This window comes from Gopherus evgoodei, chromosome 1 (genome assembly GCF_007399415.2).
Source record: "Gopherus evgoodei ecotype Sinaloan lineage chromosome 1, rGopEvg1_v1.p, whole genome shotgun sequence".
Classification (NCBI taxonomy): Eukaryota; Metazoa; Chordata; order Testudines; family Testudinidae; genus Gopherus; species Gopherus evgoodei.
Window position 1 is genome coordinate 224,492,246 of NC_044322.1, and position 22,294 is coordinate 224,514,539.

The window sequence follows — 22,294 nt, forward strand, 5'->3', positions numbered from 1 at the left end:
TTATTTTATTTTTTGTGGTGGGAAAACCTTAAACCAAATGACAAAAAAAGAAAATATTTTTTTTTAAATTTTCCAATAAAATGTTATAGGGTGGGAGGTATTTTGGTTGGTTGGTTGGGGTTTTTTTTGTTTGTTTGTTTGGGGTTTTTTTGTTTGTTTTGTTTTCTGGTCTTTTCAAAATTTCCTTCCATTTATTTTTAAAATACACAAAAACATAAAAAAATACAACATAAAAATGAAATGTTTTCTTTCAGAGTGAATGAAATGTTTCTTTTGAGCCAAAACCATTTTCTTCAACCTTTTGCTTCAGTAAATGTTTAGTAAACTTTTAGTTGTCAGGAACTGAAAAATTACTCATTCTCCCAGGTCTACTGGGGAGCTGAAATGGATTCATCCTTCCCCTGGCTAAGGTTTCCCCAGTATTTCAGATCTCTGTTTTGTGGAAGCAGGGCAGGGGCTGCCCACACTCCCTGAATGATCTTAATTCCCTAATGGGGTAAAGGATTAATCTTCAGAACATCTGATTTCTTTTTTCCCATGTGCCCCCCAAAGGGCTTCTTCCTTTGCCTTTCTATAGCACTTCCCATCAGAAGATCCTAAACCACTTGACAATCATTAGTCAGTTGAGCCCAACATATCCCTGCCAGATGGGTCAGGATCATTACCTCCATTTTACTGATGGGTAAACTAAGGCACGGAGAGGGATGTGGACGTGCCCAAAGTCACACTGTGAATTGGTGGCAGGACTGAGAAATGAACCCACTTCTCCCAGCTTTCTCTCACAAGACTTTTCTTCCTCTGTTTAGAGCCCCAGTGTGCCAATTTTACTGTGCTCCCAAGAGACCATTCACAACTAGCACTGGCTTCCTGGGGAGCTAAGGAAGCAATCCTGCTCCCTCAAACAACTGAGGACACTGATATGCCCAGAGCTAGCTCTGAGGACATGAGCAAGTGTGCTCTATGCACTCCTAACAAGGCAGCTCCACTCCTGCAGCCAGCAAAGGGCACTTTTACAGCCATGGCCAGCTCTGACACTCACCATGCAGCGGGGGCAATGATACACAAAATGGTCTCTCACTGGCATCCCTGTGATCTGTACCAGAGGGATATTATTGGAAGTAGCTGACTATCATAGCAGTGGAATACAGCATACAAACAGGAACATTTTCTCTGGAAACACTGGGCAGGATTTGGGAGTTCGTTCCAATCCCCACAGAAAACTGGACTAGCCCTGTAATGAGCTAAAGGGCTTCTCCAACCACTGCAAAGAGCTGCTGGAGTGATACAAACAGGGGTTTGGGGTGAATGGCTCAGACACAGGACGGTGTATCACATGAACACCTCCAATAAATATCTTCCCCCCCGTTTGTCAGGGTCTGGCCAGGGACAGTCTCTGTGCCATGGGTCAGAGCTGTTGGCTCTGGCTCCTCCTCACGTACCTCTCCCCATTTCCCAAACGGTCCTGGCCCCCTGCCCTTATCTCGCCCCTCCTGGGGGCTGTTTGCAGAGAGACATATAAAGGGGTGGACCCAGCGGACAGCCAGGGTGCAGGGAGCCAGCGAACAAGGCTGTGTGTCTGCCTCACTCACCATCCTCGCTCTGCACCATGGGGAAGAACAGGCTGCCCGGTGGCCCCAGCATCTTCCTCCTGCTCCTCTTCCTCCTCCCTGGAGACACCTCGCCCACCACCGAACCGTAAGCTGCACATGCAAGGGCTCGTGCTGCCTTCTCTTTTCTTTCCTTCATCCCCCTCACAGCTCTGCCAATGCTTAGCCACCCCCTGCTATTCCAGTCCTGGCTCCCCACACAGCTCTGCCAATGCCCCTCAGTCCTGCCCTACAGACCCCTGCTATTTCATTCTGGGGCTCCCCACACAGCTCTCGCTACCTATATCCCTACCTAGACATCTTCAGGAGCTTGGCTCTCCCGGTGGCTTCATGGGCAATATGCCATCTGCCTTGTGGTACCTTTAGTGGATGGGCCCCAGTTTCCTTGCCTGTGAGCTAGAGCTCAGAAAGGTGTTTCTCTTTTCTCTTCTTCTTTAAAGACAGTTTGCTTCCCTTGGCAGCCACAGACTGTGCTTGTTCCCAACTAGAGTCTGTGACCTAGATTCCTGTCTGTCAGCACAGACTCTGGCAGTGCCACACTCTGCTGGAATATCCACCTGCGGCACTGCAAACTAACAACTTGGCTGCAACCTCATCTCCACTGAGGGGCCTGAAGAGGGGGTGTAGCCAAGCTCAGTCAGGAGCTGGGCAGACTCAGAATATCTCTTTGCTAGCGTCGACTGACAGAGAATTCCTGTGGATGGAGTCCAACATAGATTAGAGCATTTACCCTCCAGTGCACACTCCCTTCTCCTGGTATAGCATCCCTCCTCGCTGGTGTATATGAGCAGGTGCAATTTACGCTGCCCTGATTCAGTCCCCTAACTCCAATGTCAGATCGCTTAACCCAATGAATGCCTTGTTAGAATTGTTTTTTTGTGTCTTGTAGTGCCTATGCACCCCAGCTATGGATTAGGGTCCCCACTGTGCTAGGCTTTATACATATACAGAACAAGGAGACAATCTATAGCTGGCTGGAAACCATAACTGCCATGCCACCAGAAAACCTGCCATTTTAAAATTTGTTTTCATTCCAACTCAGAACATGCAGTTTAAATTTTAAGAGGAAGGAAATTCCAGAAAATTTTGATTCAGAAACATAGACATGTTTCATTTTGATAATGTCACAACATTTTGTTAACAATAATATTGAATAATTATAATATAAATGTATATAAATATTATATTACAACATAATATTAAAGGGAAAATGAAACATTGTGATGTTATCAAAATGAGAAAGTTGAAACCATTTGTTTTATCATTTTTCTATTGGGCCCTTGGTTAAACTCAACATGTTCCCACAAACCAGTTCCATTTTGATTAAACTACACTCTCTGACAGAAAACAGTTTCATCTGACAGAAAACAGTTTCATCAGACTTTTTTCACCCACCTCTATTCCATTCTGAGCATGTAGCTTGTGTCTGGTCAGATATGTTGTCTGCATCCTGCTCCTTTAAATGGAGAGAAGACCACTCTGTGCTGCAGAAGCAGCTGCCTTTTTGTGTTCGGTTGCATCCTGCTGCACAGGAAAGGCCCCACTCTTCTCTCCATCTGTCTTACCTTGTATCCAGTCTGGTTCTCTCTGTCACAGCTAAAGTTCATGCAGGCTGAGAGGGCAAGGGAAGAACAGAATGTGATGCCAGTCACAAGTTTTATTCTGCTCCATGAGGCATTTTATGCTGTTTAATGAAGTAATCATCATATTAGTGACTGTTTTGCATATATGCTTAGTTTATAGTTGACATGCTCTGCCCCAAGCTGGTTGGGAGGAGAGGAGGAGGGAAGGGGTGGTGGTCACCAGGAGACTGAACAAAACCTGGCAGCTTTGGCTGGGGTAGCAGGTGCCCAAGAGTGTCAGATGCGGAGTGGCTGGGGTTACTGTTACTGAGTGGTAAGGCTGCTGAAGCTCCTGGGATGCTTTGGGCTGTTGGGGTCACAGCGGCTGGGGGTTTGTACCGGGCGGAAGCCTGGGGCCAGTATCAGATCTCTCACATTCTGCCATCACCTCCAGGCTGCTTGCTCTGATCCAGCAGGGAGAGAGGAGGCACCTGGCTGCTGGCTCAGCAAATGCCACAGCTGCCTCTAGCAGCAAAGGGGCAACTGCAGGAAACTGCCCGCTACCTGCTTACAGCTCAGCTATTCACTGAGGCTCTCTTACTGTGCTAATCACTGTAGTACCAGCAAGCCTTCCACTAGAATGTTAAGCAACACGACTGTCACGTGTTGTTTCTTCTGTCATCCAGAGGGAGAAGTGTCTGCAGCGCAGTGCTTCATTTGTAATGAAAGAGATGCCGGGGCTCAAGCAATTAGGTGCTGGGGCTCAAGCAATTCTTTTACAAGCCCAGAGATGCCAGGGCAATGAACTGCCAAGCCTAGAGGTGCTGGGGCTCAGCCCTGGCACAAATTAAGCACTAGAGCAGTGTCTGGTTATGGTAGTGTAAGGGGGTTTCTGTTCTGATGTGTCAGAATCCAGCTGAGCTGCAGGGACATGTGACAGGGCGGCTGGACAAACAGGTGAGTGTCACACATCAGGCAGGACACTTGACAGCACTAAACGTAGGCCCTGGCTTTCCATGGTCCTGCTCTTCATATCGCCATTTACAACAGGGCAGAGAGGGTGTCAAATGCTACCAGAGCAGAACGGCGTGTTTCAGGATCCCTTTGCACTCACTCTGCACCAGGTGCCAGGCAGGGGAGAATCAGCCCCCAGCCTTTATTGGCTGAGACTAAAGGTAGAGAGAAAATCACTCAGGGCTTGATCCAAAGCCCAGTGAGGTGAATGGAAAGAGTCCTATTGACTTCCATGGGCTTTGGCTCAGGCCTAACAAAGGTTGAAGTGGAATTTAATCAGAGCCATGTTAAGGCTGCTCCTACCTAACTCTGTCACTTTGAAATCTTGGCTAAGCAAGATGAACAGCTCCCCCGGCAGAAAGCTGAGTGTCCCAGGGAGCTTCACACTGCTGCACGTCCAGCCTCCCAGCGGTGATGCTCTGCCAGCGTCTCTGCTCTAAATCAGCAGGCTGCAGCCATGGCCAGCGAGATAACCTTCTGTAGCCCATATCACTCTGTTGTTGCCACTGCTGGCAAGCTGCGTAAAGTCCTCACTAACACTTGAACCTGTAAGCGAGCACTTTTCATCAAAAGTTCTCCAGGCACATGAAAAGGGGGAGGGTGGGTGTAAGCAGCATCTTCAGGATCCCCATATCAGAAATGGAGAAATTGAGGCACAGAGCTGTGAAGCCCAGTAGCACACGGCATGTCACTGACACACCCAGGAATAGCAATGAGTTCTCCGGCCAAAGCCCTGTACACTAAGCCACACTGCCCCTTTAGCACAATGGCCATTCCCTAGATTCAGATGTCAGTGCACTCGCAGCCACCCCTACATTTGTATCTCTCCATTACTGAGGGCAGCAGGTGACACACCTAGATCCACAGGCAGCTAGAGAGGAGGTTGGATTAAAGCCCTGATCCACACTCCTGTGTAACTGCCTGCCAGACTCCATGGAGGTAGAACAAACATTTCATCTGAGCTCCCTCCCCTTGTTCAGATAATGCAGCCGGGGGCTGTGGGATACACAGAGTTCAATTAACAGCCTGGAACTTTTCAAGGCATCCCCACTCCCTGCTGGAAGCCTGAACAAACAGCCCTTGGACAGCAATTGCTGTTAGCACAGAACCAGCTCCTTTGCTCCAGGTGGTGTCCTAGGTTCCTGGCTGACCGAGCAGACCGGCTGGTATGTTACAAAAGCAAAATGAAATTCACCATCCTGTATGTACAAATTACAGTGTGGACGGATGGTCGGGGATTTGGCTGTCGCACTAGCCCATGCCCTTTCATCAGTACCTTCTCCGTTCCCCATCCCCGCCTCTCTGACCTGTGTCCTTCTCCTTCCCAGGCAGTACATGGTGCTAGTGCCCTTTCTGATCCACACCAACGTTCCTGAAAAGGTCTGTATCCAGCTGACCCACCTGAACGAGTCTGTAACGCTGAGCGCCACACTGGAATACGCAGGGGAGAACAGGAGCCTGATCGCAGACGTGGTGTCGGAGAAGGACGTGTTCAAGTGTGTCCCATTCACGGTGAGTCTCTGACCCCCACAGGGTTTATTACCTGAGTCTGTAAGATAGTGACAGCCTGGGACCAACCCTTGAAAGACCTGATACCATCAGAAATCACAAACAGAGACAGGCTTAGCTAGGAGACATTCAAGAAAAACTATGGTTCTTACTGGCAGTGCTGTGGATGACTCATTAGGAGCGATCTTCAGTGGGTACTGAGCTCAGTGACCAGCATGATTCTTGGAGAGGCTGTGCTACAGGCTTTGGTTGGCTGGCTTTGTTGGGTGCTTTTCTCTCTGAGACAGTGCTGACCTTACAGCTGAGAACTGGTCTCCCATTTCTCAAGGGGATCCACAAGCCTCTGAGTGAGGCCAGAAAGAAAGCCATGGAATATGGAGGTTAGAGAACATCCTCGAGACCATTGACACCTGTCAAGGCTGAATCCTCACCTCTGTCAAGGATTCTAAAAATTAATACAGGCCACTCCAGGCTTGTATTAAACTCCCAAGGTTACAGCTTCTCTCTGACCTTGGCTTGGTAAAAGCTTCCACCACCCAAATGCACAAAAAACCCTTGGACCCTGGATGGAGCACTTGGGAATTCCTCCCTGTGAGGTACCCTTAAGCCCTTCCTCCCCTCAACTCCAGGGAAACGCTGAGAAAGAAAAGAAAGGAAATTAGCTGTTGCCCCCAGTCAATCAAACAGCATGCACAAACCTCTTAAAATATCAAAAATCTAATCCTGTTCTTTAAAAAGAAAAATTTTATTTAAAACAAAAAGAAATTGCTAGATTTTAAAAGAGCAAAAATTCCAACAATTAAGCACCCAAAATAGCTTTTTGGGGGTTCAGCTTAAAGGTTACAAGCAAACAAAAGCATCAGGGGTTAGCACAGAGCAGATCCACAAGCCCAAATAAAGAAATAACTTGATCATGTCTATCTAAACATTCCCTATCCCAATGAGTCCTGCTAGATATGGAAAATAATTTTTCATACTTGGTTCAAACCTTACACAGCATTTCTGCTTATAGCACTGCTGTTCCATGTTCCTTCAGCCCAGAGAGAGCAACCACAAGCAAAGGGAAAGTTTATTTTCCCATTTTAAAAAGTTCTAGCCTTCCCACTGGCTCTTTTGTTCAGGTGCCCACTTTTTTTTCTTTTACCTGTGGGCTTGTTAACCCTTTACAGGTAAAGTAAGCAGAGAACAGACCAAGAGGGATTTTACAGCTAACTGGTGGGCTGGGTGTCCATCAAAGGGAGCTATCCCCCCTTCATTTATTACAACGTTAATGAGCTCATCTTGTGCCTCTCCCAGGGACCAGTTTAGGATTTCTCCCTGCAGCTCTCCAGGCTGGCTGGGAGGACAGTAGAAGAAAATGGACCCAGCACAGAAGTAATTACTCAAATGTAGCTTCCCATTTTCCTCCATCACTGGGATTCACAGCTAGGGGGATACAATCACAGTCCATCAATCCCTTTGAGGCAGGAGCATAACAAGGGAAGGGAAATGACCCTCAGTCTTGGCAAGAGGCAGCACAAGGAGTGATGGGCAGAAGGAAAAGCTGAGACTTAGACATTGGGGGATGTTCTTAAGATACAAACTCCTGGGGTGGAGGAGTCAGAGTCTCCTGGTAGGGAGGGAATGGCCAGGGGTGGCCAGCAAAGTCTCCTCTGGAGGAGGTGGTAGAGGCCCCATCACTGCAAAGATTCTGGCAGCATAGAGGTTACATTAGTGGGAATGGAGCAGAAGAGTCCGGCAAAACCATGGTGAAGTGAGACTGGCAGAGCCCCAGACCCCGCAATCCCTGATTCTGGTAGGTAGATCGTGACCTTTTTGTTTTGGTTCCATGTACAACTCCAGGCTCCAATGGCTCAGTGCAGAGCGGAGAGTCTCTAAGGCAAGTGGCTCTTTTGCTGTTTTCCAGGTTCCAAAGTCCAGCAGCTCATCATCAGCGTTTCTCACGGTGCTGGTGAAGGGGCTGACACTGAAGTTCAGGAGCCGGAAATCAGTGCTGGTCAAGAACTCAGAGAGCCTGGTCTTTGTCCAGACAGACAAACCCATCTACAAACCAGGACAAACAGGTACAGGAAATCAGGTGGGGAATTATATACAGAGCAGGAAATCCTCCCTGCCTCCCTAGAAACCCCACAACTCGTCACTAAGTTAGTACAGCTGGCAGTAAACCTGCCTTCCCACTTCCTTCCCACCAGTCATAAACCTGGGCAGTGTGGTGCATGCATCCAACCCTGCCATGTGTCCATGGGTCATTGCATCTAGGCCAAGCATGCACACAGCATCTGCCTCAATGACTGATGGTCCCTGGGTGAGCAGCTGCAAGTTTAACAGTGAAAATCTCTTCCTCTCTCAATCATGGCCTCCGCAGTTCTGTTTCGTATCGTCTCTCTGGATGAAGACTTCCATCCCCTGAAGGAGAAGGTAGGTCTGATCACTGACCAGTTTCCGTGGCTGACATGGTGAGCGCTGATGATGACCCTTTTAAAGTCCTTTGTGATTCCTGAGGAATTTATTTCTATTAACATCTTCTAGCACCATAAAAGTGACTGTGTAAAGCAAGTGATGCCTTCTGACTCCCCACATCTTCTTTATAAGGGTCAGATTCTGCCATGATTTACACCCCATTCAACTTCATTGACAGAGTTTACATAGGACAGAATATGTTCTTTTATGTCATAATATGAATCATGCTTTATTATAATGTAAAACTGGCTAATGTCAAAACTTTTTGGTAGTTTTATTAAATCATGATTAATTTAAACATAAGTCTTTTGCAAATACAAAAAGAAAAACATAGAACAGTCTACAACAGCAACATCATATAAAACATATAGAACCCTAAAAGGTCAATTAGAACCTAATAAAAATGCTCCTCATTGGGCAAATGCTGGAAGGGCAAAAATTGGCAGTGATTTGATTACTACCTGGGATTGAGAAAAAACTAAAAACATTATCCTTTTGAGATGGTGATAAAAATTCTTTTTATATAAAAGAGGTAAATCCAGCATGTTTTCAGAGGCTGGAAAAATCTCCAGTCCAAAAGATAATGAGGTAGATCTTCCATTGCTCCATGTGAAGAAATTTTTCCATATCCACCTGTAAGGACAGCAATTTCCATGGTTTGGAATCTTAATTGAGTATATACCTTATATAAATGAGGATTTCATAATTCAGTCAAATACTGTTCAAAAACATGAGCCATCTTCAAAGTAGAAAACCAAAACACAAACTTTGAACCATGAATCATAGCCAGATCTTCTTGCTGGGTAATATTTGTCACTCTATGTTTGAGTAGTTGATTACACTGATTAAAAGATATTGACAATAGGTAATAGAAAAATCCAGCCTATTTATAATAAATTGGAGTGCACAGGTTGTTCCTCCATCTCCTGAAGGCAAAAATGGGGCAATCTGTAATCTGGAAGAGTACAGATCTTAGACCAAAATTTAAGAAAAGCAATACAAGCTCTATGATGTACAGTAAAACCATTCACCTCAGCATGTAAAAACAAAGGAGGAGTAAAATTATTTTAAATGATCTCTAAGGCCGAAACTTAGCCCCTAAATCAAACTTCAGCCTCATAGATCATCTACAACATTATTTTTGCATTAAAGATTCTTAGCACTGGGGCAGCTCTGTTCCCAGCATATGGGCAGGTAGACCAAGCACCCCTTCACCAGAGCTAAGGGCCTTTTGTTTTAAGTCTTCATGATAAGGAAACCAGTGGCCTAAATGATGAAACTTTATCCCTAAATAAGTAAAAGCAAAGACTTGTTTTGTTCTTCCCAAAAATCATGACTTTGGGCTTATAATTGAGAACTAGGTCTTGAAAGTTATAATAAGAGAAAAAACAAGATAATAACCATCGAAGGCCTCTTGGATGCTGCAATAAAACAACCATGCCATCAGCATATAACAACACTGGAATGGATCTACTCTTAATTTCCAGGGGAGAGAAATTATCTTCCTTTACAACATCATCACTTCATTAACATATGCATTAAAAAGAAGAAGCACTGGAAAGCAACCCTGGCATACTCCCCTAGAAGTAGGGGAAACAGTACATTCCCCATTGGCTTTAGTTCTTAGCCTGACCATAGTGCACTGGGGTAGAGCCTCCAAAGTATGCAAAAGTTTTAGATCGATTCTCATCCTTCTTAATTTTGCCCAAAGTTTTTCTTGGTTAATAAAATCAAATGCCATCTTTAGATCTATGAAAGTAGCATATAAACTACTACCATTAACCACAGCATATTTATAAATCATATAGGATAAAATAATTATCCACTCTACCAGACCTAAAGATGGACTGCTCTTTGTGTAGTAAATTACCCTCTAAAGCCCATATTTCAAGTTTAGAGAGTAAAATTCTGCATTAAATCTTCCCTACCACATTTAACAGACCAATAAGTCTACATAGAATCATAGATTATTAGGGTTGGAAGGGACTTCAAGAGACCATCTAGGCCAACCCCCTGCTCAAAGCAAGACCAATCCCCAAGTCACCCCCTCAAGGATCAAACTCACTAAGCCTATGTCTAATAGGCTAATGCTCAAACCACTGAGCTATCCCGGACGTCTTTCTAGCCCATTTTTTAAAAATAGGAACTATAATCGTGAGCCAGACAGAATGCATCCGATATGATTCAGGACAGTAAATAATTTAGCCAAATCTAGGGACCACCAATTAGGATTATCCTGAGAAACTTCATCAGAGAGAAAATCTTCTCCTAGAGGGTTTTTTCTATTGTTGGGCTAAAATTAATGAGTGGATTTCACTGTGCTGTACTGAAAGCCAGAGTGGTAAATCAAAGAGAGGATTCCTCATTGCCTCAGCTATGGTAGAATTAGATTTAAAAACTGGTTGAGGGAATCATTAAAGACCTGGCCAAAATGTACTATCCAAGCTTCATGATTAATATGGGGTTCATCATTCAGAGTATATCTACCAGAACCCGTGGCCACCATCTTCTAAAATGTGTAAGAATTTTTAGCCTTAGCTGCTGCTTCAAAACCCTTCCGCAAGGATCTAAGATATTCTTGTTTTTTCTGATATAATAAGCCTTTATATTGTCTTCTGGTAGCTACTAAATTATGAAGTAAATTAGGAGATGGATTGCATCTTACCCTATTAGCTAGATAGGCTAGAGCTGTCTTTTCCTTCACACAGTCTGCATCAAGCCAAGTGTGCTTATCTTTGAAAGCATTTTTAGAATAGATAAAAGAAAAATCAATTTGTTCAGAGACGAGTGGTTGCAAGGACTTTCCCAGCAACTCATATGATTCACAAATTTGAAAGGAATTCAAGGACAGTAATGATGTCTCTGAGAAATCTAACATCAGAGTCTTCCAATCTCCTAGATAATTTGTCAGGAATGGCTGCGCTTTAGTTTTTGTAGCCACATTTAATTTAAGGCATCCTCACCATGGGTAATAAAAATCTCACTAGAAAGAGCACATCATTGTAATTACAGAGAAATCCCTACAAGGATGAATTATACAAGGATAATAATATTATCAATACCACTCCCAGCAGTCAATTAAACTTATGTGAAATGTGCCCTCACTTCTTCCATTTACAAGTATCATATTAAACTTATCCAATAATATCTTCTGGTTTTGTCCAGAGATGTTAACCATCTGATCTCCAGAGTTTCAGAGGGGAAGTTGAAAAATCTTCTCAGTGTTTTCCTCTCCTCATACTTGGGAAGGAGATTCGTCTTGCCCTGGACCAGGGAGTGAAAAATGTCCTGTTAGGGTCTTGTTGCCAGAGGTGAATAAACTGGAAAGACTCCAAAGGGATCAACAGAATGTATAAGAGTTTTCAAAAACCTGATCTATGAGGAAAGGTTGAAAGAATTGGACAATGTTTAGAGAAGAAAAGGCTGAGGGAGGACTACATGATAAATTGCCCACAGTTGGTGGAGCTAAGAACCTCCCTCTATCTTCTGTTACATCTTAAAAATCATAAACCTTTGTTTGTGGCATCCTTACGGGCCCTCTGAATACGGGAAACAGAATTTCAGGACAGAGGGAATGAACAGCAGGGCAGATGAATCTGCAGAGGCAGATCATTATTCTGAACATAAAGGAGCAGGCTAGTGTAATAGGGAGAGTCTGATCACTTCATCTGATCGCAAGGAAAAGTAAAACACTACCAGAGAAGTTAGTGCTTTGAACAGAATTGCAAAGAATATCTATCAAAGAAGAAGTAGCTGGTTTCCACATGCCGAGTAATAACTGGATTCTCCAGAGCTTAATTTGTAATGAAAGAGATGAGTTATGAATTTGTAATGAAAGAGGCTCAAGCAATTAGATGCTGGGGCTCAAGCAATTTTTTTTACTTTCATAACTGACTCAGAAAGCCCAGAGGTGCCGGTGCTATGCACTGCCAAGCTCAGAGGTGCTGGGGCTCAGCCCTGGGACAAATTAAGCACTGGGCTTCTCCATTTGATGGGCATCGTTAACACCAAAGCAAAATGGGCATAAAATGTTGCCAAATGAGGCTGGTCGCGGTGTGCCCCACTTTGTACTGGTGTGAGTAACAGCACCAGGGTGGGCTAGCAATGAGTCAGGCCCTGAGGAGATCACTTCTGTCTTGTGGGAAGCCATGTGACTGCACCTCAAGACCCCTATACCTGGCTCTGTCCCACCTTCCTGCATATCATACACTGTGATCTAGCTGACCCCCCTCCATAACCTCACTGTGAGTTTGCAGGGGCAGGGGTCCCTGAGGAGACATCCCAGCAGCAGGCCCCACCTGATGCTGCAGAGCAGGACATAGAGAATTGAGTTGCCACATGAAAGCCCTGGAAACCAGCAACTTTCCAAATGGCTACACTCTTAGGGGCACATTTCCAAAGTGCCTCAGTGACTTAGAAACCCAAGTCCCATTTTCAGAAGTGACTTGGGCACCTTGGGCCATATTGCCTAAGGGATTTAGATGCCTAAAGCTGCAGGTAGGTGCCTAGTGGGATTTTAAAAAGCATATAGGCAGGTTAGGAGACTAACTCCCATTGGCTGCAGTGGGGAACTAGATACCTCAGCACTTGGAAACTCCACTCAGTGCCTGTCTGCATTGTTGGGCACCTAAAAAAATCTGCCTCCTTTACAAAGTCTCACTGAAAGTCAGTGGCTCTTTGGCTCCTAAGCCACAGAACCTCAGAGGTATGTAAGTGCCTGATTCCCATTGAAATCAATGGCCTAAAGTGCCTAAGTCATTTTAAAAGGCTCCTGAGTCACTTAGATGATTTTGAAATTTTTACCCTGAATCCTCTAAATGCAAAACAAAGTGTTTATTTTCACAGCTGTGTTAAACTGACCAGTTCAGGCTCTAAAACATTAGAAGGCCCCGCTGGAGTTTCTCATTGAGTAACAGCGAGCAAGGGGCAAAGGGAAATGCAGGGAAGAGATGCAGAAGTCCCCTGAACAGGGTAAATGAGCTCAGTGCAGGTCTGACCTGTATTTCTAACTCTGCTTCTCCCCGTTTTCCCCACAGTTTCCATTGGTCTTCATCAAGGTAAGTGGCCCATTGATTTTTACTCTCACAACCGCTGGCAGAAAGCTAGGGCTGTTTCAGGGATGGGCAGACTCCTGTGCTCCACAGCAGAGGGAGGGTGTAGTGTGGTGTTCATTGTGAATGGGTAGTGCAGCCACTACGGGTCTCAGAGCAAGGAAGTAAGGGTGAGCCTGTGTGAACAGGAAATAGAGTCCTGCATGCACCCCACTCACCCTGGAGGCTGGGTCTCTGGCATCTCAGCTGCAGCGCAACATTGGAATATGACTTGGAAAGGGGGAAAATGGGCCCATGGCCTTTTCTGCTTCTTTAGGTTGTTTAAAGGAGCCTGAAAAGGGTCTTTTGTGAAAGTGAGCCCTGGTCTGCACGCAAATTTCATTCCAGTTTAACTGTGTCAGTCAGGGGTCAGATTTTAGATCAAAGTAGTTATACAGGTGCAGTCGCTAGCATGGGCATGGTTATACCAGCATAGAGGTGCCTTATATTGGCACCGCTCATTCCCCTTCCCGTACAGGGATAAGCTATACTGGTCAAAGATATACTGGCTGCCTGAAGAGGAGTAGCAGCCCAAACAACATATTTAAGACCAGATGAGCATTTCCATAGCCCATTGCCTTCCGCATACCTGCATGGGGAGGGTTTTCTCAGCCCCAGAGGTAACTTGAGTATTTCAGTCCTCAGCCAGAGCAGTTACCAGTTCTCAAACTGCAAATATAACATTCAAGCTCACAGGCGCAGAGAAACTCATTGCATCCTGACGTCTGTGCATTGGTCTTTTAGCCTGGCTCTTTCTCAACCTCCTTGCCCACTCCATGCGGATATGGGCATGTTGATCAGGTGGACAGATGCTGGAATAGATTCGGTGCTAGTATCTGGCTATTTCACATGCTGATTGCACAGGACTTGACTGCTTAATCCTTACAGACTATTGGGAAAGTACAGAGCTGGCCACCAGGTGCCCTAACCTCATCTATAGGAGAGGGAGATGATCGCATATATCCTGTATCTCTGCTGAACATTGGACTGCAACTGCTCTGCTCTCCAGCCTCATGCTGTGTAGACACCCTGCCTGTAAATGAAAGGTTAAGAGTCATCCTGTCTTATGACCTTGTGCTCTCCTCACCTCTAGGACCCGCAGAAGAACCGCGTGTACCAGTGGAGAGAGGTGGAGTTAAACATGGGCCTCACCCAGCTCTCCTTCCCCCTCACCTCCGAGCCCATCCAAGGCACCTACAACGTGGTGGTGCAGAAGGAGTCGGGGACCAATCTCGAACACCCCTTTATGGTGGAGGAATATGGTAAGGAAGAGTCCTACTCGTGCTGGGGCTGGGGGTGTTGGAAGCAGGAGCTTCATCCATTCCAGGCACAAAAATCCAGTTCAAGATTGTCTGGGGTGTAGCTCAGTGAAGAGTGGTCTGAGGAATGGGCCAGGAATACACTGGATGCTTTTAAGGGTTCAAGATCTGAGCCCCCATCCAGTGGTGTGTAGCTTTCTCCTCAGCACTTGAACTGTCAGGGTCACTGTTCACTGTAAGCCTGAGAGTATCTGGGTGTGAATACAAAGGCCTGTCCCTTGGGCCTACTGGATTTGGGCTGTGATTCCAGCCTCAGTACAATGCAGCTTTATTTTTGTGTAGGGTCTTTCCTACCAGTTGTGTGCAGTATATGATACGGATGCAGAACAAACTATGTAAATGCTGCATTTCAGTGGCACAGTTTGCTCCACCTGTGATTTGCCAATGAAACTGGCTTAACTCACCTCTCCTTTCTCCCACTCTGGTCTTCACTCCTTTGTCCTCGTGGCTCCTGATGCCCAGAACATCTTCAAACATTCAAAATAAATAAATAAAGACACTTGGCTGGAGACCAAGCCTGGAAAACATCAGCCCCAAAGGACAAACATTCAGAAGGTTCATGAGGAAAGGAAAATGAGGCCAGCAGGGGTGGTAGATTCTCAGATAACTTTAATTATAGGGTTGCCACTAATCACCCAAGGAGAAACAAATTACAGCTCTGTCTAGTCTAGGGATATGTACCACTCCAGCCCCCACCCTGACCACTTGTGAACCATCCCACAGAAGTGCTCCAGCCACTTACAAGCATTCCAAGAGCTTGCTCTCAGCAAGCCTAAGAATGAGCTCATTCTGATCGAGTTAGTAAAAGTGGCTCCACTAGTCCTCTCGCTGCTGTCCAACAGGGCACTCTGAAACTTCCCAGAATCTTCTGCTTCTCTTTCCACCCCGCCAGTGTCTCTCTCCCATTATAACCCCCTCATTCAGTTAGTTCAGAACTTCTGAGAAAATTCACTTTGGGGCTGAAACTTGACATTCTAGTGCCCAGCCAGGAGGCGAATGCAGTCTGTGAGCTCAGCCAGTAGGAAAAAATATTTGCTTTTACTGTGTTATGAAACAGGTTTTATCCGACTCTTTTCATGCAAGGATAAGTTTAAAATGGCTGAACTTTCGCGGCCAGATTCACTGGTGCAGTCTGTCTGCTTTGTACCACTCCAGGGATGCAAAGTAACCGAACTTATGGCTGCTTTACTTCACTGGAGCAGCACAGGAGCCAGAGCATACAGTGAATGTGGCCCTTTAAATCTGGTGAGTGATGATGGTGCACTGGGGAGTCGGGCCCTCACTAGGTATCACTTGCGTAGCATAGCATACAGCCTCTAAAGCAACGATGGCCCAGAGGTTGGGGTTGGGCAAAGGGAGCAAAGGGGAGAGGAGCAGGGGTTACGATGTCTTCCTCTTCAGTTCCATAGTCCCTGGCCAGATCCTCAGCTGGTGTAAGCTGGCACAGCTGCACTGACGGCCAGGGAGCTGTGGTGATTTATAGCAAGCTGAGGATCTGGCGCCATGCGTTGGGATTAGGAGGGGGAGAGGCTGTGTCTGTCACTCAGTGGGGAAGCGACAGTGATGTACACATGTTCCCACCACTCTGCTCAATTCTAGCCTGTCTCTCCCACTCAGTGCTGCCCAAGTTCGAGGTGTCGGTGAAGCTGTCCAAGAAAATCACCATCCAGGACGAGGAGCTGAAAGTGGCCGTCTGTGGTCTGTGAGTCGCGGGGTTTGAGTCACTGTACTTTGTGCTCGTCCACCGTTGCCTTCCCACTGCTACTCCAGAAACCAGATCTAGAGAAGGTCCCTGGGGTTACTTTCTCTCCCTCCCCAGGGGCCCTGGCCAGGATTGTTCCTACTGTCTAGTCTGTACCAGCCCAAGCTTTAAACATCCCAAGAAATGGGGCTCCCCCCCATGCCCCAGGAAACAATGCCTCAGCCCTGTACAGCTCCCTCTCAGAATGTTTTTCTCCATTATTCAACCCAAATTTCCCCTTTCTTAACATCATTCCATCCTTCCTAATCAGACCCCCAAGTGCCTCCTTAAATAATCCCAGCCCCCCTTCGTGATGCCTCCTTCAGACCCTTGTAGGCAGAAATTACATCCCTTCTTAGACATACGGTAACCATATTCTCCAGACTTAACTCTTCCTCCCATCCTCATGAATCCCTCCCTCCAGCTCCCTGCTCATATTTCTTGCTCTTCTCTGAACTCCCTCCAATTTGTCAATGGCCTTTGGGTAAAGAGGTGCTCAGAGCTGAAAACAGTGCTCCCGAGGTGTCGTGTAGCAGTGACGGGAGATGATAATCCCTCTCTATACAGCATTAGTGCGACCCACCCTGGAAGACAGTGTTCAGCTCTGGTCCTCACAGCTCTGAGGAGACTGCACCTGGAACATTGTCTGCAGGTCTAGGCTCTTCCATACCTGAAAGGTTTGGCCAAATGGGAGGGAGCTGGGAGAAGGGAAACTCAACTGATTAAGGAGCAAAAGAGCCGGAATATCAGGCAACATTTCCTAATGGGGCAGGCCTGCTGGGTAATGGAATAATCTCCCTCGGGAAATGCCTGGAGCCCTGTCACTTCAGTCATTGGAAAACAGGGCTAGACCAAGCTCCAGAGAATAGATATTAGGAAACCAGCAATTGAGTCCTCAGGGGCAATGGTATAAAGGGCCCCAAAAGGCCTCTTCTGCCTGACTCTGTCTCCCTGTCTAAGCACCTTGTGTCTCTTTAACACCTCTCTGGTTACAGATACACTTATGGGACCCCTGTCCCAGGCCTGGTGAATGTCCGTGTGTGTCGGAGATTCTCCCAGTCCAGCTCACGCTGCTATGGAAGAGAGGCTGAGGCTGTGTGTGAAGAATTCACCAGACAGGTGAGTCCAGGCCCATCGCATAGGCTGGAGGTGACTGTCTTGAGGATGATGATCTGTGTCTGTCAAAAGGGATTGTTAGACCTCAGCTGGGCTGGGCTCTGTCTCACAGGAGGGAGGTATTGGTTAGAAGGAGGTGAGGCCAGGGCTGGGTGATATAAATTATGAAGAAAAATCCCTTGGGTGAAATCCTGGCCCCATTGAAATCAATGGCAAAACTCCCATTTACATCAGTCAGGTCAGGATTCACCCCTAGATGGATGTTTCTTCTAGCTGGGAAAGAGAAGACCCTGACAGGTTTTTGTATCAGTGAACGGGATTGAGATGGGAAGGGGAGCAGAGCAGAGCAGAGGAGAAAGCAAGAGGGAACTGTAGGATCTGGAAGAGAGAGAAAACTCAAGAGGAAGAAGAAAGAGAGACAGGGCAAGGAGGTAGAGAGAATGGGGTAGAGCAATAAAGAGAAAGACGGAGAATATGAAGGAGAAGAAAGTAAGAGAGAAAATAGAAGTAAGTTAGACAGAGATAATTGGAGAAAAAGAAAGAGAAAGAAAGAGAGGAGGAAGACAGAGAATGTGCATGGAGAAAGAGAGAGGATTCTAAGGATGGATAAAAGACACAACTGGATTTATCACACTGATGGGAAGTTGCAGATCTAAGGGATCTGATTTGAACAGTCAGGGAACCAGGTGTGTAACCTGGAGAACTGGTGATGAAATGCATCACAGAAGGCAGCATATTGTATACATCACTGGGGACCAGAGATGCCTTGATTGGTTTGGTGAAGAAGAAGGGAAGAGAGGGAGTCAGGTTGGGTGAAGCCAGTAAGAGGATGGGATTAAAGCAAATCAAGCAGCAGGCAAATGTCTCAGGTGCTGGTGTATCGGTTCCTGTTCCACACGGACCTGAATTGTACAGGGTTTTCCATGGTAATTTCCTCTTTGGTCTCTGGCTCAGGCGGACGTTCGAGGCTGTGTCTCCAATGTGGTGGAGACTAAAATATTCCAGCTCAAGCGAAAGGGTTATGAGATGAAAATTGAGGTGCAAGGCAAGATCACGGAAGAGGGTACAGGTATGCATCATGCTGCTCTGGTGGAGCTGTGGGGCCACACTGCAATAGCAGTGTGTGTTTCAAACCAGCACTGAAGGGCACTGGCAGAGCTGGACAACGTGGGGGGCAAGACTGGAGCATCTGGAAGTGTTGCAGGTCAATGCATTAGTTCAAGCCCCTCTTTGCTGTGTTTTCTTGCAGGGGTGGAGTTAACTGGGACAGGGTCCAGTGAGATCACAAACACCATGAGCAAAATCAGCTTTGAGCAGGTGGACTCTCATTACATACCAGGGATGCCCTTCTCTGGGCAGGTAGGGAACCTCTGAGAGCCCAGGAAATTACCTGACATGAGTGTGCTTGTCTGTGGAGAATGAGAACTTGCAAATGGAAAAGGGAAAATGTGGGAGGATCACAGGAGCCATCTCCCTCTGCCTCTACACATGCTGCGGTATCCTTGCCATTGGTGGGATTTGCAGCACCTTCCTCTGACCCCCTGCTACTGTCAGAGACAGGATACAGAGAAGGAGGTCCATTGGTGTGAGCCAGCACAGTCCTTCCCGTGTTCCCAATCACACACTCTGTGAGAATGTGCCACCTTCTCAGGTGGTTCAGACTCACCCAGCACGTTCATACAAACCTGCCCTTTGGTCGGCTCTGTAAGAAACACCCTCTGGAACTGCCTCAGGGGAATAACGTGGGCAAAGGGCCATTGGCACTGTGGGGACTGCTTTCCCTGCCTCGTATAAGCAACAAGGATTGGATTTGTTCCTTTAGGTGAAGCTGGTGGATGGGACCAATGCTCCAATCGCCAATGAAACAATCCGGATTTTCATAAGGGGAAACAAATATGACGCCAACTACACAACGAATGAAGAGGGCCGAGTCTGGTTTTCCATAGACACTGTCAACTTCACAGACACCTCCATTCAAATCAATGTGAGTGGCTGAATCCAGGGAGCTAGGGGATCTGAGATGTCACAGGCTGAGCTTCAGGGGAAATGTCCATGAGTTTATCGATCTCTCCACTCATTGGGAGATAAAACAAGGAGTTTGTTGGCTGGGAATTTCAGTCTCCTCCTCTCTGTCTTGCTCTCTTTCTGTCTGCCCCTTGCTCTCTGTGTCTTGCACACACTCTGTCACTCTCCCTCTGGTTCTCTCTCTCTCCACACGAGCATGGAAAATACAGATCAATGCACTGTGCACTGAAAAATCTGCCAAGAAAATGTTTTTAGAATTACCCACTTTTTCCTTCTGAAATGCTAGTAGACTTGTTACTCACTTTTTGATCTGATGTAAAAACATTCTTCTTTATCAGGCAAACCATAAATCTGAACTGAACTGTTACGACACACACTGGTTCACCCCTGTGTATGGTAGTGCCGCTCACACAGCAACACGCTTTTACTCCCTGAGTAAGAGCTTTCTCAAAATCGAGCCTGTGTCTCACACTTTAAGCTGTGGCTCCAATGAGATGATCCGGGTGCACTACATCCTGAAGCCAGAGGTCTTGGGGGAGCAGAAGGAAATCGTCTTTTACTATGTGGTAAGCCCAGACCTAGTGACCTCTACCTCCGTACACATGACACAGCACTGGAGACCAGACACCCATATTTGTCCCAGGCCACCAAACTCCCCCTAGGTCAGGTTCACTTGACCTTGACAATTACATGTAAAAGCCAGTGAAGGAAATGCAGAACTGGCCAGCCAGTGTATGGTTTCTGCAGGGAGAGAAAATTTCTGACTTGGTCGAGGTCCCAGTAAATCCAGTCTGGGTCTGGGACTCTGTTTGGCTCTGTGGGATTTTCTGCTCCTTCCCCACAGGAAGGCATCCGTATAGACACCCCCACCCCCAGTGTTCCCCCATAAGCATCCCCCACCTCCCACCAGGACCTCTGTAACAGGAGGGTTTCTTCTTCCTGGCAGGTGATGGCCAAGGGAGGCATTGTGAGGTCAGGCACCGAGGTGCATCCCGTGGGGGATGAAGAACGTGAGTAGAGCTGTATGAATAACTGATTTCCCGATTCGCTGGCCGAAACAGAAACCTCAAAAAATAATTGTTTGGGGACTACTGAACCATTTCACTTTTGAGTTGTTTTAATCTTTTTTAAATAGAATTGAAGGGAAATTGTAAATGAGTTGTTTTGAATTGAAAAACAGAACCTTTCATTTAGGAAATGTCAAAACAAAACCACCTGCTTTGCTGCTGATTTTTTTTCTGACAAAAACCATTTGGTGAATTTCACACAAATCTGTGAAATGTTTTGGTTGATGTGGGTTTGCATTTTTCAACAACAAAAAAAATCTGAAAAATTTCAGCCCTTTCTCATTGTGAGCTCTCCTCACCCCTTTCTCTGTCTGTCCTGGGAGGCTGAGTGCTGTGTCTGAAGGAGGTGCCGAGAACAGCAACCTTCTCTCCTCTTTGCTTTCTCTCTTTCCTTCTTGTCTCACTAGTCGTGGTCTCTCTTTCCCTTTGACACGCACACAGTTCCCCTGACCGATTTCATTTCATTAATGGCAGTCTCAAGGGATTCCCAGTTTGACTGATTCAGGCTGGCTGGGCAAACTCCACCTTGAGGAACAGGAGTGTGGAATCCCACACCTTCTGCAGCCCTGTGCACACAACCGTCCGCACAGAGCCACTGTACAACATGCACTTCTTTCCTTGCCTTCATTATTGCATGGGCAGGGGCATCCTGCACTGACGGATGGCAGTGCTAGACTCTAGCTGATATGGATTTAGGGGACATGCTGAGATCCACCAAACCCATCTCACCTGAATATCCCACACCGGGTGTCTGCAGTAAGAGTCAAAGATCTCAACTATGCACCAAAACTCTTACCCTTGGATAGCGAATTTTTCAGGGTGGCTGATATTGCAGCCATAATAAGGGAGCCTAGGGAAATGTGTGGCCCTGGAGCTGATACTCTATAGCTTAGTCACCCCCTCTCTCTGTTTGCCAGTTATCCAGGTATTTCAGCTCAGGCTCCCTGTGGGGCCTGATATCGCCCCCCTGGCCCAGGTACTTGTATACACCACTTTACCCAGCGGAGAAGTTATTGCCAATTCCGAAGATTTCAAGATTGAAAACTGCTTTGCCAATATGGTGAGCATCCTGTTTCTATAACTCGCATTCACCCACGGACAATGGCCCACCTGTGGAACCTGGAACGGCAAATTTCAGGGAAGACTCAGGAAATGTTCAGTGGCTCCATGAGCCCATGGGGCACTGACCATGGATCAGCAATTGAATATGAGAGATGAATGCATATCAGGAGTAATTTGCATAGGCAGAATTATGGAGGGTGGAAGCAGAACTGACATATGGGTGCGCTGCTGGTCATGTTTGAATTGAATTGGCCAGCACTGAGGGGCATTGGCAGAGCGGTGTGGGAAGCCCAGCACTGGGATGACAGGGGGCTGCAGGGCAGGGCTGAGGGGCATTGGCAGAGCTGTGCTGGACAGGGGGCTGGACAGGGGGCTGCAGGACTGGGCTGAGCTTCAGGGAAGTGTGTGAAGGTATCTGGAGAAGTAGCTCCTCTAACTCCTTTTCTGGGGTTGCAGGTCAACTTGAATTTCTCACCGGCCGAAGGCCTCCCCGCCTCCGACACTCACCTCCGGGTTGGAGCCTCCCCGGGCTCCCTGTGCGCCATCCGTGCTGTGGACAAGAGCGTCCTTCTCATGAAGCCTGAAGCCGAGCTCTCGCCCAGCTCTGTAAGTGCCAGCCTGGCCCGGTGATCAACAGACACAAGAGCTGGTTTTGTCTGGAAAGTGCCAAGAATCACTCGTGTGAGCTAGGGCAGAGCAGTGTGTCTGTTATTGTAGGGTCC

General features: G+C 46.8%; 1 protein-coding gene across 2 annotated transcripts in view; it reads left to right on the plus strand.

The window, feature by feature from the left end:
* The first annotated feature begins 1,562 nt into the window (after positions 1 to 1,562).
* LOC115636997 (alpha-2-macroglobulin-like) overlaps positions 1,563 to 22,294 on the plus strand; it is a 58,524-nt gene continuing 37,792 nt past the window's right edge. For both annotated transcript variants that reach the window (XM_030537800.1, XM_030537807.1), the window contains exons 1-15: positions 1,563 to 1,695; positions 5,512 to 5,695; positions 7,599 to 7,755; positions 8,058 to 8,110; positions 13,189 to 13,209; positions 14,336 to 14,504; positions 16,179 to 16,263; positions 17,298 to 17,421; positions 18,373 to 18,487; positions 18,668 to 18,777; positions 19,241 to 19,402; positions 19,782 to 20,009; positions 20,390 to 20,453; positions 21,428 to 21,570; positions 22,029 to 22,178. In XM_030537800.1, coding sequence (XP_030393660.1) covers positions 1,607 to 1,695; positions 5,512 to 5,695; positions 7,599 to 7,755; positions 8,058 to 8,110; positions 13,189 to 13,209; positions 14,336 to 14,504; positions 16,179 to 16,263; positions 17,298 to 17,421; positions 18,373 to 18,487; positions 18,668 to 18,777; positions 19,241 to 19,402; positions 19,782 to 20,009; positions 20,390 to 20,453; positions 21,428 to 21,570; positions 22,029 to 22,178 — 1,854 coding nt within the window. In that variant the 5' untranslated portion in view covers positions 1,563 to 1,606. The remainder of the gene's footprint in view (positions 1,696 to 5,511; positions 5,696 to 7,598; positions 7,756 to 8,057; positions 8,111 to 13,188; positions 13,210 to 14,335; positions 14,505 to 16,178; positions 16,264 to 17,297; positions 17,422 to 18,372; positions 18,488 to 18,667; positions 18,778 to 19,240; positions 19,403 to 19,781; positions 20,010 to 20,389; positions 20,454 to 21,427; positions 21,571 to 22,028; positions 22,179 to 22,294) is intronic.